Genomic DNA, 13,689 nt, shown 5'->3' with positions numbered 1-13,689 from the left:
TTAACAAGAAAGAATAAATTGGTTCTCCTTAATTGAGTTCAAGAAAAATTAGTAAAAGCTGAAGATAATGGGTGGTAGCAAGGCCGGAGCCCCAGTCAGTAGTGAGGAGCACACGCTGCTCAATCACGAGGACCACAGCATCCACACCTCTGACTCCAGCCCCAAGAAATCCAACACCTTCTGGCCCCACCAGTTTACTTAGTAAATTACCAAAAACAGAATCAGAAATACTTCACAGAATGAAGGAAGCTATACAAAATGTTCCTAAAACTGAAATCAGTCAGACAGGCCACCTAAGGAAAAAAGAATATGCCTAAATAGGCCTACAGCCAAAGAGAAAACAAAAAGGCATGCAAAGGCATTCGATTTTGATTCAGTCACCTGATAAACAGTAATTAAAAGCCACAAGAGAGCACAGCATGAGTACACCTGCTTAAAGTATGACACAGCAAATGTGGCCAGAAACACCGAGCAACAACCAATCAGCTGCTGCAGAGAGCATGCGTGTAAACTGGAGCACTACAGGAGCACTTGGATATCCTGCAAGAGGGAAGACAGGCTCCTCCTCAACCACGCTTAGGAATACACCACACACTACTGCAGAAACACATGGCCAGGGCAGCACTGTTCATAAAGGGGAAAGAAAAGTAAACATCAATCCTGATGCCCTCTACGTAATGCCTAAGAATCTCAGAAACTCCTGAGATAAAGGACATATACAGTGACTTACCACAAAAATACTGTGTTCAATTCACCTGATCAAACTACTAAAAACATCAACAAGCAGCACAGAAGGAAGGTTCAAGTAACGGTTACTCCTTGGAAGTAAACAAAAACATGAAGTCACGGTGGCAGAAAACTAATCCTACCTACTAGAAGGCTGAAGTGGGAGGATCAACAGTTCAAGGCAAGCTTGGGCAACTTCATGAGACTATCTCAAGAAAGTCAAAAGGAAAGCCTATCAAGAATGCACTGACTTCTATATTCAATACCTAGAACACAAATAAGACCAGCATAGATATACAGGTATGTGTACAATACAGGCAATGTCACCTTCTCTACCTGGACAGTACATATACTTATTCATTACTGACGTTCAGCCATCTGTGATGCCAGGCATGTAGTCCTAGTTCTAGGGAGACAGAGGCAGAAGAGTTGATGAGTTCAGGACCAGCCTGGTCTAGATATCATGTCCTAAGCTAACCAGGGCTACACAGAAAGAACCCATGTGTCTAAATAAATAAATAAACAATAACAAAAGACAAATTCAGAAAAAAATACAAGTAATTGAGTCATGTTCAAAATCCACCTGAGAGGGGATTTAGCTCAGTGGTAGAGCTAAAAAGCCCTGGGTTCGATCCTCAGCTCCGAAAAAAAAAAATCCACCTGAGTAAAACGGGTAAATGTGTGTACAAGTAAGACAGAGCCACAATATTATTTAAATCACATTTCTGAATCTGACTTGATGGTACACACTTGTAATATCAGCATTTGGGAGGTAGAAGGAGGAGGATCAAGAGTTCAAAGTTATCTTCAGCTACATACAGAATTCCAGGGCAACCTGTCCTATATGAACCTCTGATTCAAAAAAGAAAATTTATAGTCCGGCATAGTGGTGAAAGCCTTTAGTCTGGAAGGGAAAAACAGGTAGAGTCTGTTTGACATGGTGAGTACCAGGTCAACCAGAGCTATATAGAGAGACCATATTCAAAAAGGGGGGGTGGTGAGAAAAGAAAAATTTTAAAATGATGGCTCAGCGAGCAAAGGTACTTGCCCCCTAGTTCCTGGAAACCATGACACCTCGAGAACCAACTCCTACAAACTGCTCTCTGAACTTCACAAGCTGCTGTAAAACATGTTTCCACACACATACACAAAATAAATAGATAAATGTAAAAGAAGCCCATGAGCAAATTGTATGAACAAATGGATATTCTGCAATGGACTAAAAACAATGAAATTCACTTGAAATGCTACCTTTCTCATGTTATAATTTGTCTCAGATGTAGTTCTGAATTTAAACTAGTCTATTTATAGCATTTGATAACTGAGTTAAAGCAATCCTCCACCTGTTCTTTAATATTCTTATATATGTTTTCAAAAAAAAAAAACACTTGGTTTTTAGTGTTTTGTGAAGGTTTTGTTGTTTTTAATATGAAGTGTCTCACTATTTTCCAGGCTAGAGGGAACCCATGACTGTTGTACAATTATAACAGGATCGTGGGCTATGCACCACTGCACCAGAGCCAGGATAAATATATAACATAACTAGCTTCACACCTATATGGGTGGCTAATGTGTACACCTACAAAGAACCCTGCCCTTCAGTGTGTGTATCACAGCAATAATGTGGCATTTGGGGAGGATGTTGGGATGTTGTTGTTGCTATTATTTTCCTTCATTACCCAGACTAGGAACAACCACGAGATCCTCTGGCCTCAACCTCCCTAACTGGAATTTCAGTCTTACCTTGAACCAGGTAAGATTCAGTACCTTTCTTCTTTTTATTCATTTATTTTAAAATATTTGTTTTAGTGGTACTGGAGAGTGAACCCAAGATCTTACGCATCCTAGGCAAATGAACCACCTCCAGTGTCTTTTTTGTTTTGTTTTCTAAAGATTTTTCATTTTTATGCATGTATGGGCATCTGCATGCATATCTGTGAATCACATGTATGCCTTATGCCTAAGCAAGCCAAAAGTGGGCACTGGATCCCCTAGAACTGGAACCAAACCTGGGTCCTCTACAGGAGCAGTGAGTACTCTTAACTTCTGAACCATCTTTCTATCCCCAAACTTTGAGGTAGGATTTCATTATGTAGCGAAGGCTAGCTATGCAACTCAGACTAATCCTAAACTCATAGTAATCCTATAATCTTAGCCTCTGTAGTGTTGGGATTACATTCTCAGCCAACTTACTCAGCTAAGACTCAGTTTTCTTTAAAAAAATAAATAAAATAATAATAATAGTAATAACAACAACAACAACAACCTTTTGAGTTTGGAATGGTGACATACACCTGTACTCCAAGCTCCTGGGAGGAAGAGTCAGAATCAGGTTCAAGGAGAGTCTAGGTTATGTGAGATGGATAAAAGCAAGTAGGAAAGAGAGGAGAAAGATTTTAATAAAAAAAAATTACAAATAAGCAAAAAATGTACGTGTACTTTGTGGCAAATTTAAAACTTAGGGAACGGGGTTGGGGATTTAGCTCAGTGGTAGAGCGCTTGCCTAGCAAACGCGAGGCCCTGGGTTCGGTCCCCAGCTCCGAAAAAAAAAGAAAAAAGAAAAAGAAAAAAAAAAAAAAAACTTAGGGCACATACTGTATACCTGCTAGCAATATACTCATTTAACTCCTAGGAGGTGGACAGAACTGTCATCAGCTCCACCTTACAGATAAGGACACTCTGGCACCATAGTCTTATGCAAAGTCACAACGTAAATAAGAAAAGCTTGATTTAAACCAAGCCAAAAATCCCTTCCTAGCTCTTACCATGTTGGGAAGCCTATTATGGGGAGAACAGATTGTGTACAGGTCTTTGGGGACATGGTGAAAGTAACACTCTCCTCCAAAAAACACACTAAAAGCAATTATCACAGTCTCTAAAAAATCATAAAGACTGGCACAGATAGTAAAACACAAAGGAGCAGAGCAGATGATGATATATATCTGTATATAAACTTTATTCATCTCAACAATGTAAGAGGTAGCCAAGCATGACAGCACTTGGGAGTCTGAGACAGGAAGATCACCATGTGAATTCAAGGCTAGCCTAGGATACACAGTGAGTTCCAGGATAGCCCAAACTACAGAGTGAATGCTTGTCTCAAAAAGAAAAAAGAAGGGGTTGGGGATTTAGCTCAGTGGTAGAGCGCTTGCCTAGCAAGCACAAGGTCCTGGGTTCAGTCCCCAGCTCCGAAAAAAAGAAAAGAAAAAAAAAAAAAAAGAAAAGAAAAAAGAAAAAGGTCTGAGAACCCTTGGAAAATGACACAATTATAAATCAAATGATTTAGAAAATGAAATGAGGCTGCAGTTTCTGATTCATATTCCTTATTTTTTTTTTTTCCGGAGCTGGGGACCGAACCCAGGGCCTTGCGCTTGCTAGGCAATCATATTCCTTATTGAAATAAATATAGACTATTACAGGAAAAAGACCTTAACAAAACCATCCTAGAATCTGGCCAAGTCCCCAGGCTTCTGACCTTTCTAAGATCTGTTCCTTCGGTTTTGTACTTTCCTTTCTGCTCTGGCAAAAAGTCAACTTATTTTCTTGAACTAATACTGAGTAATTATTCATAGTACCTAATTCCTACAAACAGGAGAATTCTACATCAGTAATCCTAAACTGGTTTCTACTGCTCTAAAAAAATAATTAAGACTAGGTAATTATTTTATTTCATTTTGAAACAGGATGTCACTCCGTAAACCTGGCTCAAACTTCCAGTGACCTTGAGCTAGGATTACAAGCATTCACAAACACATAGTGAGACCCTATCTAAAAAATAAATCCATTAAAAAAAATTAAACTAGTGCTATATTTGGTAATTTAAGAAGTATTTGTCAGGTTTTCCACTGTAGTCTATTTCCTTTGGAATTAACTATTTTGGGAGGAAGCTATCTGAGGAGACGAAAATACATTTTTAGTGGGCTGTTATTCTTCTGAAACCTGTGAGTATGGCACCATTCGGAAAGGGGTCTTTGCAGATGAAAGTAGGTAAAGATCCTTAAAGAGATCATCCTGGATTAGAGTGGGCACTCAGTAGAGAGAAGGGAAGACAATGCAGAGAAGGGAATACAAAGACCAGGCTGAGATGCAAAGATGCATCCATCTTTAAACCAAGAAAGGCAGGCAAAGGATGGTTGACAGCCACCAGGGACAGGCGTAGAACAGATTCTCCCTAAGGAGCCCACTCTCATGACTCCTTGATTTCCAACTTCTGACATCCAAAGCCATAAAAGCCATCTAAAGTTTCTACTGTTTCAAACCACCCAGATACTAGAGGGAGCACTCCTAGGAAGCTAGCCTAACTCTGTTGGATAAATTTTCACTGATGAGTTTTGTTTTATGTTTACTTATTTATTTTGTGGGCAGGAGATTCAAGCCACAGCTTACAGGAGGTCTTAAGACATCTTGAAGTCAGTTCTCTCGTTCCACCAAGAGTTTCCAGGGATCAAATCCAAGTAATTAGGCTTTCCAGCAAGCCCTGCTATCCACTGAGTCATCTTGCTGCCCCAATGCACAATTAGTTTTGTATGTCTACGTGTATGTATAAGTACACATGTGCAGGACACCGGCATATGTGTACACATGTACATATGTAGGAGGCCAAGACTGGTCCCGAGCAGCTTATGGGGCTGCTGTTAACACCTCTCCTGCTTTCCTCCTCAGCATAGTGCACCTGCTCCACAGGTAAAGGTGTTTCCTGACAACCCTGACAACCTGAACTATCCTCAGGGCTCAGATAACACAGAGGAACAAGAACCTACTCCTACCAATTGTCTGTCCCCTGACTTATACCCACTCCCCACACATAATAAACAAACAAATCAATGTTTTTATTAAAATATGAAGAAGCTGATTTATGTCATCATTATACCAGACAGATTTCAACTAAGTTCAACTGACTGTTGAGCCGCTACTTTACTTCATGTGCTGTATCGACAACCCTAAGAGTCTAGTTACAAGTAAGGCAATTGCAGCCAGCAATCTCAAGACTCAGCTAAGAGGCAGACTTAAGGACATGCTGGTCTCTCAGTGGTCCATATGATCTTTAGAGAAGTTCCTCATAATAATTCTAAGAGCTCATCTGCCCTTTGTGCTATGTTGACTCATGCACTGGTGGTATAACTTCGAGTGCCTTATCAGTGCTCATGACAGAAGCCTCAAAGTGGGCTAGCTGTCACTTTATTCTTCATAGCTACTCCATTATAGCTGGGCTTGGGGGAAGACTGGTAAGGCATACCTGTAAACCTAGCACGCAAGAGGTGAAACAACAGGATTAAAATCTCAAAACCGGGGGACTGGGAAGACAGCTCAGCTGGTAAAATAATGCAGAACCTACATAAAGTCAGGTGCAGAAGGAAGCTAGAGAGATGACTCATCAGTTAAGGTTACTGGCTGTTCTTCCAGAGGTCCTGAGTTCAATTCCCAGCAACATGGTGGCTTCTGATGCCCTCTTCTAGCATACAGGTACACCCACAGAAGAATAATCATAAACATAAAAAATAAATCTTTAAATGAAAAAAAAAAAGTCAGGTGCACTAAAAGCTTGTAATCCCATCCCTAGAGAGACAGAAAAAGATACCTAGGGTCAATGGCCAGACAGCTTAGCATAATCAGTGAGTTCTACCTCAGCAAGAGACCCTGTCTTTAAAAAAGAAAAGAAACAGTGGACAGACAGTATAACTGAGGAATTACCAAAGGTTATCCTCTAGTCCACACATGCACAAAGACTTCAAAGATAGCCTGGACTACATAATGCAGCCCCATCTCCTTTTAAAAACAAAACAAAACAAAAATGCATTACTTGGTAGTCCAGTGCTGTAATCCCAACCATGGGAAGTGAAGGCAAGAGGATCAGAAATTCATGTGCAGCAAATCAACTATCTGAAACCATGGCTCAGGGGTTGGGGATTTAGCTCAGTGATAGAGCGCTTGCCTAGCAAGCACAAGGCCCTGGGTTCGGTCCTCAGCTCCGGAAAAAAAAAAAGAAAAAGAAAAAAAGAAACCATGGCTCAGGAGGAAAAAGAAAACAAGACAGAAAAGATGAACAGACCCAATGGTGATGGTACATGCCTGAAATCCCAAAGCCAAAGAAAGGAAGAGCAAAGTCAAGGCCCTGGACTATGTGACAGATAAGATCCTACCAGAAAACAAAACACTTGCTTATTTGATATGTATTTTCTTCAAAACAAGTAAGTTTTCTCTCATAAAGAGTATGCTAGAGCATGATGAATTTCTAATTGCCATTTGGAAGACTCAAATGCATATCCAGCAGAGTACCCTACAGCTTCCCACTAAAATCTTTTCTTGTGGCATCAATGATAGTAGCCTACTTATTTTTTGTATCACATGCTTAAATGTATCACTATTCAGAAGATATTAACTCACAGTACCATTATTTTCCAAATGAATGGCACACCATGTCAAAACTTACACATAGGCAGAAACTGATTCAAACCCCAGGAGAGGAGGGGCTCAGGCTGAGAACCCAGTAGCAGACTTGCCTAACATGTACAAAACCCCAAGTCTGGTAAAGGGAAAGAATATTTTGTTTTGCTTTTTTTTTTTTTTTTTTTTTTTTTGGTTCTTTTTTTCGGAGCTGGGGACCGAACCCAGGGCCTTGCACTTCCTAGGCAAGCGCTCTACCACTGAGCTAAATCCCCAACCCCGTTTGTTTTGCTTTTAATAGATGGGGCAGATGATTTCCAGGGGTCACTTCATATTGAGGAGCTATAAACAAGACAGATGTTGGAGGCTGACATCATATTTTTAGATTATAGTATAATTGTATCTTCTTTCCTTTTCCCCTTTCTTCCTCCAAACCCTCCCATGTGCACATACCTTCAAATTCATGGGGTAAAGATCTTAATGTAAGACTACAAATTTTCCATTAGTGGGGGGCTTCAAATCACAACTCAACTAAACTTAAGATGAAACCACTTAACACAGAATACTCAGTGACCTGAAAACACTAATATAATATTCCTTTTCCTACTACACCTGTATATAAAGGTCCTTTCTTTAAATCTACTTCAACCAAATAAATAGTACAAGAAACTAAGTGCAGAAACAGATGAAAACTAAGATGTCTTCCATTAAGCCATACATTAAGAGAGTTGCAAAAATATAAAACAATGCCATTCTTTACACTAAGAATTCTTATTTGGAAATAATATATACTTAGGAATGCTGAGTTTATTATTGTTCTTATTTTTATTTTTAAAAAAAGACTGTATTATTCCTAAGTACATACGTTTCTAGGCTGTCTGTGGATGTGTACCTGAGTGCTGGTGCCTGTGATGGTCGGAGGTACTGGATTCTCCTGGAGATGAAGCTGTATGTAGTTGTGAGCTGCCCACATGGGCACTGGGAATCCTATTCTGGCCCTCTGCTCTCTCCAAGTCTGGTTATCACTTTATAGAGACAGGTTCTATTGTATAACCTGTTGTGGCCTGAAACTAGTTAAGGAAGACCAGGATGCCTCAAACTGACAAAGATCTAACTGCCTCTGTTTCCCAAGCACTGGAATTAAATACATGTATTATTATCCTTTTTAAGTAGGATTTTTACTAACACTGATAGATGTTGCCCACATAAACAACAGCTCCCAGGTCATTAATAACTTAATAGTCCAGGAGCCTGGAATAACAGCTCAACAGTAGAGCATGTACATAATGTATGAGGCTCTGAGTTCAATCTCCAGCACAAAGAAATAACTGCCTAAAAAGCAAAATATTTAAGAACTGCTATTAACCAGTGAGTATAAATAGAGAAAAAAGAATGCTCAATTCCAAAAGAAACTGTAATGTCACATAAGAAATACTGTCTTAAAATCTATATGATTGGGGTTGGGGATTTAGCTCGGTGGTAGAGCGCTTGCCTAGGAAGCGCAAGGCCCTGGGTTCGGTCCCCAGCTCCGGAAAAAAAGAACCAAAAAAAAAAAAAAAAAAACAAAAAAAACTATATGATCAATATATTTTTTGGTTTGGGGCAATAAGCCTAAAAATAAAAAATGTTTTGTTTATTTATGTGTATGAGTTTTATTTGCATGTACGTATATGCCTGGTGCCCAGGAAGGTCAGAAAAGGGTGCTGAATCCACTGGAAATGAAGTTACAGATGGCTGAGGGCTGCCATGTGGGTGCTGGAAACAGAAACCCGGGCTTCTGAAAAAGCAGTAAGCGCTTTTAACCACCGAGCCATCTATATAGTTGCCCTAACCCACTGAAGTTTGTAAGTGTGTGTGTGTGTGTGTGTGTGTGTGTGTGTGTGTGTGTGTGTGTGTGTATAGTGAGTGTTGCACACATGCTCTGAAATGTGTTTTGTTTTCTAAATGTGTATATATTTAAATGTGTGCCTGTTTTGTTTTCTCTTTTTTTTTTCTTTTCTTTTTTTCGGAGCTGGGGACCCAACCCAGGGCCTTGTGCTCGCTAGGCAAGCGCTCTACCGCTGAGCTAAATCCCCAACCCCATCTGTTTTGTTTTCTAAATGTGTATATATTCAGTTTGTTTTACACAAGGTCTCATTATGAAACCCTGACTGACCTGGAACTTGCTCTGTAGACCAGGCTGGCCTTGAACTGAAAGATTTACCTGTTTCTGCCTCCCATTTGTTAGTAGAATTAAAGACATGAGACACCATGCCAATCAAAAGTGAATTATTGGGGGTTGGGGATTTAGCTCAGTGGTAGAGTGCTTGCCTAGCAAGCGCAAGGTCCTGGGTTCCGTCCCCGGAAAAAAAAAAAGTGAATTATTTTAATGTGCCCTGGGAAAATGTGATGACAAAGATGACAAAAAATGGTTAATTAACACAAGTACAGAGGAAGGCTGACTACAGACTAAAAAAACTAAAGAAGACTTTGACTTTACTTAATTGGTAGAAAAGGAATAGCTGAATAAAATTAAGACTTGAAATTTTTTTTAATTTATATTTCCTATATCATAATTCTAATTTACTCAAAATATTTTTAAATTTAAGTTTTAAAGATGGAGTTCATTTAATGCTTTTTTTTAAATTTAAGTTTTGGTTTGTTTTTTTTTTTCTTTTCTTTTTTTCGGAGCTGGAGACCAAACCCAGGGCCAAGTGCTCTACCACTAAGCTAAATCCCCAACCCTAAATTTAAGTTTTAAAGATGGAGTTCATTTAATGCTTCATTCAGTTAAAAAAAAAAGTGTGACTCAATAAGTATTTGTATGTAAGGTTGGAAATATGGTACACCCAATTAAGAGCATGTACTGCTCTTCCAAAGTACCCAAGTCCTTGAGAGTTCAGTTCCCAAAAGCCACATCGGGCATCATGACCACATGTAACCTTAGACCTCAGGATATCTAATGTCTCTGATTTTTTTTCAGGCATCTATACTCACATGCATATATCCACACACATACACATCATTTAAAATACAAAATGTTTTTTGAAGCTTTTTATGTATGTGAATGTATAAAAATACATTTACAATTAACAGTATGACCTCCGCTTTTTTAAAGGGACACTCAGGGACCACAGAAGTAGAGCTTGTGCTTATGTGAGAGGCCCTGTGTTCATTCAATTCGACACCAGCACATAACATATTAAAATAAAACCAAATATAAAGTTCAAACTCTTTCTCTTCTCTGTGATGGCCTATTTTGTGGTCCTGGCCCTGAACGCACACTGAACCTCCTTGGTCGCCACCCAAGCACTGGGATCACCAGCATGAACACCACACTCCAAAATAAAGCTCGGGGTTTTTTTTGTTTTGTTTTGTTTTGTTTTGTTTTTTCAGAAAGGGTCTCTCTAGTATGCCTGAAACTCTCTCTGTGGAGTAGACCAGGCTAGCCTCAATTGCAGACATACCTGCCTACCTTGGCCTTTCAAGCACTAGTATTAGAGACATGTACCACCACATCTAGCTAAAGTTGAAATATTAAAGGCTTTTGATTTTTAAAGCGTATGGGAAATTCGCATGCCCCAAGTGTACTGCAAATAAATGAACTCTGTAATAGTTCTTTGTGTCTAATCTTAATCTCTTTGTCTCACTATCCACATTTAATTCCCCTTCAGCCAATAGTATAATGCATTTCTAGAATAAACTACAATGCTTTCAGCTCTACTCTGCCCACACAAAAACAAAATAAATCCATGATGGGGGCCCCAGGGATTAGCTGGGAACTGCCTCCAAAAACCTGAGTGGCTAGTCTTCCAGTCAATCACATACTTGGCAAAAGGCCCAACAGATGGAAAACAGACTTTGAAACCAGCTAGTCTATACCGTATGACAATGCCTTTCTAAAAACAGTGTATTTTACGATCTGTAACAGCCTTTTCTGTGTCTGTCTCTTTAATGAAAATAGAGTAACTTTCTTACACCACTATAAACAAAGGGTTTTTAGTGGCAGGAGCATAAATTCTTTTCTGTGACAAAGATATGCACCACATACTCAGAGCAATAAATAAGCAACCATTTAATCCTTCGTCATTTATGTTATATCCAGAAGTACTGTGTGTCTCACAATCAAAATTTAGATGGACTACAATTACACTTAACTTTTAGGAATTAAGATGCCTGTTACCAAAAACTACTTTGACGACTACTTACATGAATGCTTTTTACTATGAACCTTTGGAAAACTGAGTGCAATGAGCGAAGTATCCGCCCTCACTCTTTCCCTCTCCCTCTCCCCGCCTACACACACACACACACACACACACACACACACACACACACACCAAGAAGTTAATGCATACCCCTAACACGGGTTCAATTTAAAACTTAACACGTTGCGCACCTTTCTCATAAACAATTCAAGGGGTGACCCTAAAACAAGATCACAACAGAATTGCTTCCAAAAGTTAAGTTGCCTATGTTACACCTCAGCCCTTCTAAATTGGCTTACACAGAACCATTCGGGTCAATCTAAAGAAGTGACACCACCGATAGGAGGCAACCAAGAGGGCCAAGCCCAACAAGAACAAAATTATGACAGATGCTAAGGGAACGCTCCAATTCTTGCCACCTCCTGCTTCCTTCACCTGGCCCAGGCAGAAACGTTTCTTAAATTTACCCCTTGGTTAGAATCTGGCGCCGGCTTTCAAACACTTCTGAGCGTGCTGCTATCAAAGTGAATTAGCGAAGGGAGAGGGGACTGTTGCCCCCTGATCGTGGGAGGGAGGAGATAAAGCAAGGAGCGGTTGCTGGGAGACAAGCCATCCTAGCGTTTCCGAGGCCACTCGGTGTGCCCAGAACTCCAACCCTGACAGTCTTCACTCACATCCCTTGTTGGACTGCGTCGCTTGATGGTTAGCGCTCTTGGTACCCGGGAAGGCCCACGCGGTGCTGATGCTATAAAAAGCTCAGGGGGAGAAAGGGAGAAAAGAAAAAGGAAGGCGGGCAGCACACAAGCCGGGGAACTTACCCAGTTTCTTCCACATGGCGAGGTGACAGGCGAGGAAGCCTTTGCGGATGGCAGCGCACACCTTGGCGGGCTCGGACGAGGTGAAGCCTTTCTGCTTCTTGATGAAACCCCACAAGTGCTCCCGGGCAAACTGTGCCGCCTCCCGCCCGCCGTGCCCGTCGCACACAGCGAAGAAGGCCACCGAGGAGCGGCGGCGACAGCAGCGTCCAGCGGGTAGCGAGGCCGCGGCGTCCGGGGCAGGGTCGCGGGCCGCCGCCGGGCCTTTTCCCGATGGCCCGACGCCGACGAGAGATGGGGTCGCCGGCAGCCCGAGCGCCCGCCGGGGTACCGGCGCCGGCTTGTCCTCCGCAGCGGGCTCGGGTTCCACCACAATCTGAGTTACGTCCTCCATGTACTTCCTCCCGCCCTGGTCAGAGAAGACGCTCACTCCCAGAGAGTACAGCCCCGCCATGGCCGGCTGCCCGGGATCCCGCCGTTCCCACGCAGCCCGCGGAATTCCGAGGCGGGAGACACACTCGCCGCTCGCCGGCCAACTATTGTTTATCTTCGACGATGCCGAGAGCGAGGAGGAGGCGGTCCCCGAGGTGGGGGGGGGCGCGTGATGTCGGGACTTGTCCGCGAGAGCTGGGCCGGTCGAGTCGCGGGCGAGCTGAGCCGAGCAGCTGCGCCTGCGCACTGCACGAGCTCCCCGCCCGCGCCCACCACACCAATCTGACGTTCCCCCCCGCCCGCCTGTGATGTCACTCGGCTCGCTTAGAAGGACCAATCAGGAGTCCAGGAGAGCGAGTTCGCCCCCGCCCTCCTTCCACCCCCGCTTCAATTTGCAACCGCTGCTCTGGCTCCGCCTGCCGCCTGCGCGAGCGCGCGCCTTGCGGGGTTTGTTTTCTCCAGCCTAGGGCTTCTGTGCCCTGGGGGTTTTCCGCTGTCACTGAGCGGCTAACTCCTCAACCTGTCACCTTTTTTTATTTTTCCCTAAATCCCTAGGGTAAGATTTCTGGTTTTTCCCCTGTAGTTCTCTTGCAGAGCCAGCTTTACAGGCTCCGGCCTCCCGCGATTGTGGAAAATTTGCAGAGGTCAAGGGTGGACTCGACCTTACACTCCTTCAAGCGAAATGGCGCGAAAATGCCTTAAAAGTCGTTGGTCCGTGCGCTGGACCAGGGTAGCGCGCGTGAACTGGCTTGGGTGGGACATGTCCGGCTGGAAGTTAAAGGAAAGCGGTCGAGTTTACTTAAGAAGACTTGGAATTTTCCACCGCCAGTTATGCAGTCCTATTTTCCGAGATAACGTTATGTCGGAGACCTGTCAGCGAATTTAATTCCTAGCAATTCTTATTCTTTACAGCACTTTTTTAAAAGGTTTTTTGTTTGTTTGTTTGTTTGGGTTTTTTGGGTTTTTTTTTTTTTTGTATTTTTCCTCTTTTCAGCCTCGTTAATACTTTTTCGGACTAGTCTTGAATACAGCTATTACTGCAGAATCTAAGTTACCGTTTGGAAAAAGAGCATACAACAGACTCTCCATGCCCTAAGGTCTGTTATTTCCCTCTATTCACACAGAAGGTGACAGTCCAAACAACA

The 13,689-nt window shown here is 42.1% G+C and overlaps 2 protein-coding genes across 2 annotated transcripts in view; one reads left to right on the top strand and one right to left on the bottom strand.

Moving 5' to 3' along the window:
• The window catches only part of Ppm1d (protein phosphatase, Mg2+/Mn2+ dependent, 1D), a 36,005-nt gene extending 23,221 nt beyond the window's left edge, over positions 1-12,784 (bottom strand). The window contains exon 1 of the mRNA NM_001105825.2: positions 12,116-12,784. Coding sequence (NP_001099295.2) covers positions 12,116-12,566 — 451 coding nt within the window. The 5' untranslated portion in view covers positions 12,567-12,784. The remainder of the gene's footprint in view (positions 1-12,115) is intronic.
• Positions 1-13,689, top strand: part of LOC134480843 (large ribosomal subunit protein eL21-like) — a 1,068,210-nt gene that overhangs the window by 993,569 nt on the left and 60,952 nt on the right. The gene's annotated exons all lie outside the window — the stretch shown is intronic.

This window comes from Rattus norvegicus, chromosome 10 (assembly GCF_036323735.1).
Source record: "Rattus norvegicus strain BN/NHsdMcwi chromosome 10, GRCr8, whole genome shotgun sequence".
NCBI classification, from domain to species: domain Eukaryota; kingdom Metazoa; phylum Chordata; class Mammalia; order Rodentia; family Muridae; genus Rattus; species Rattus norvegicus.
The sequence above is the reverse complement of the archived record's forward strand: the minus strand, read 5'-3'. Positions and strand labels throughout refer to the sequence as shown.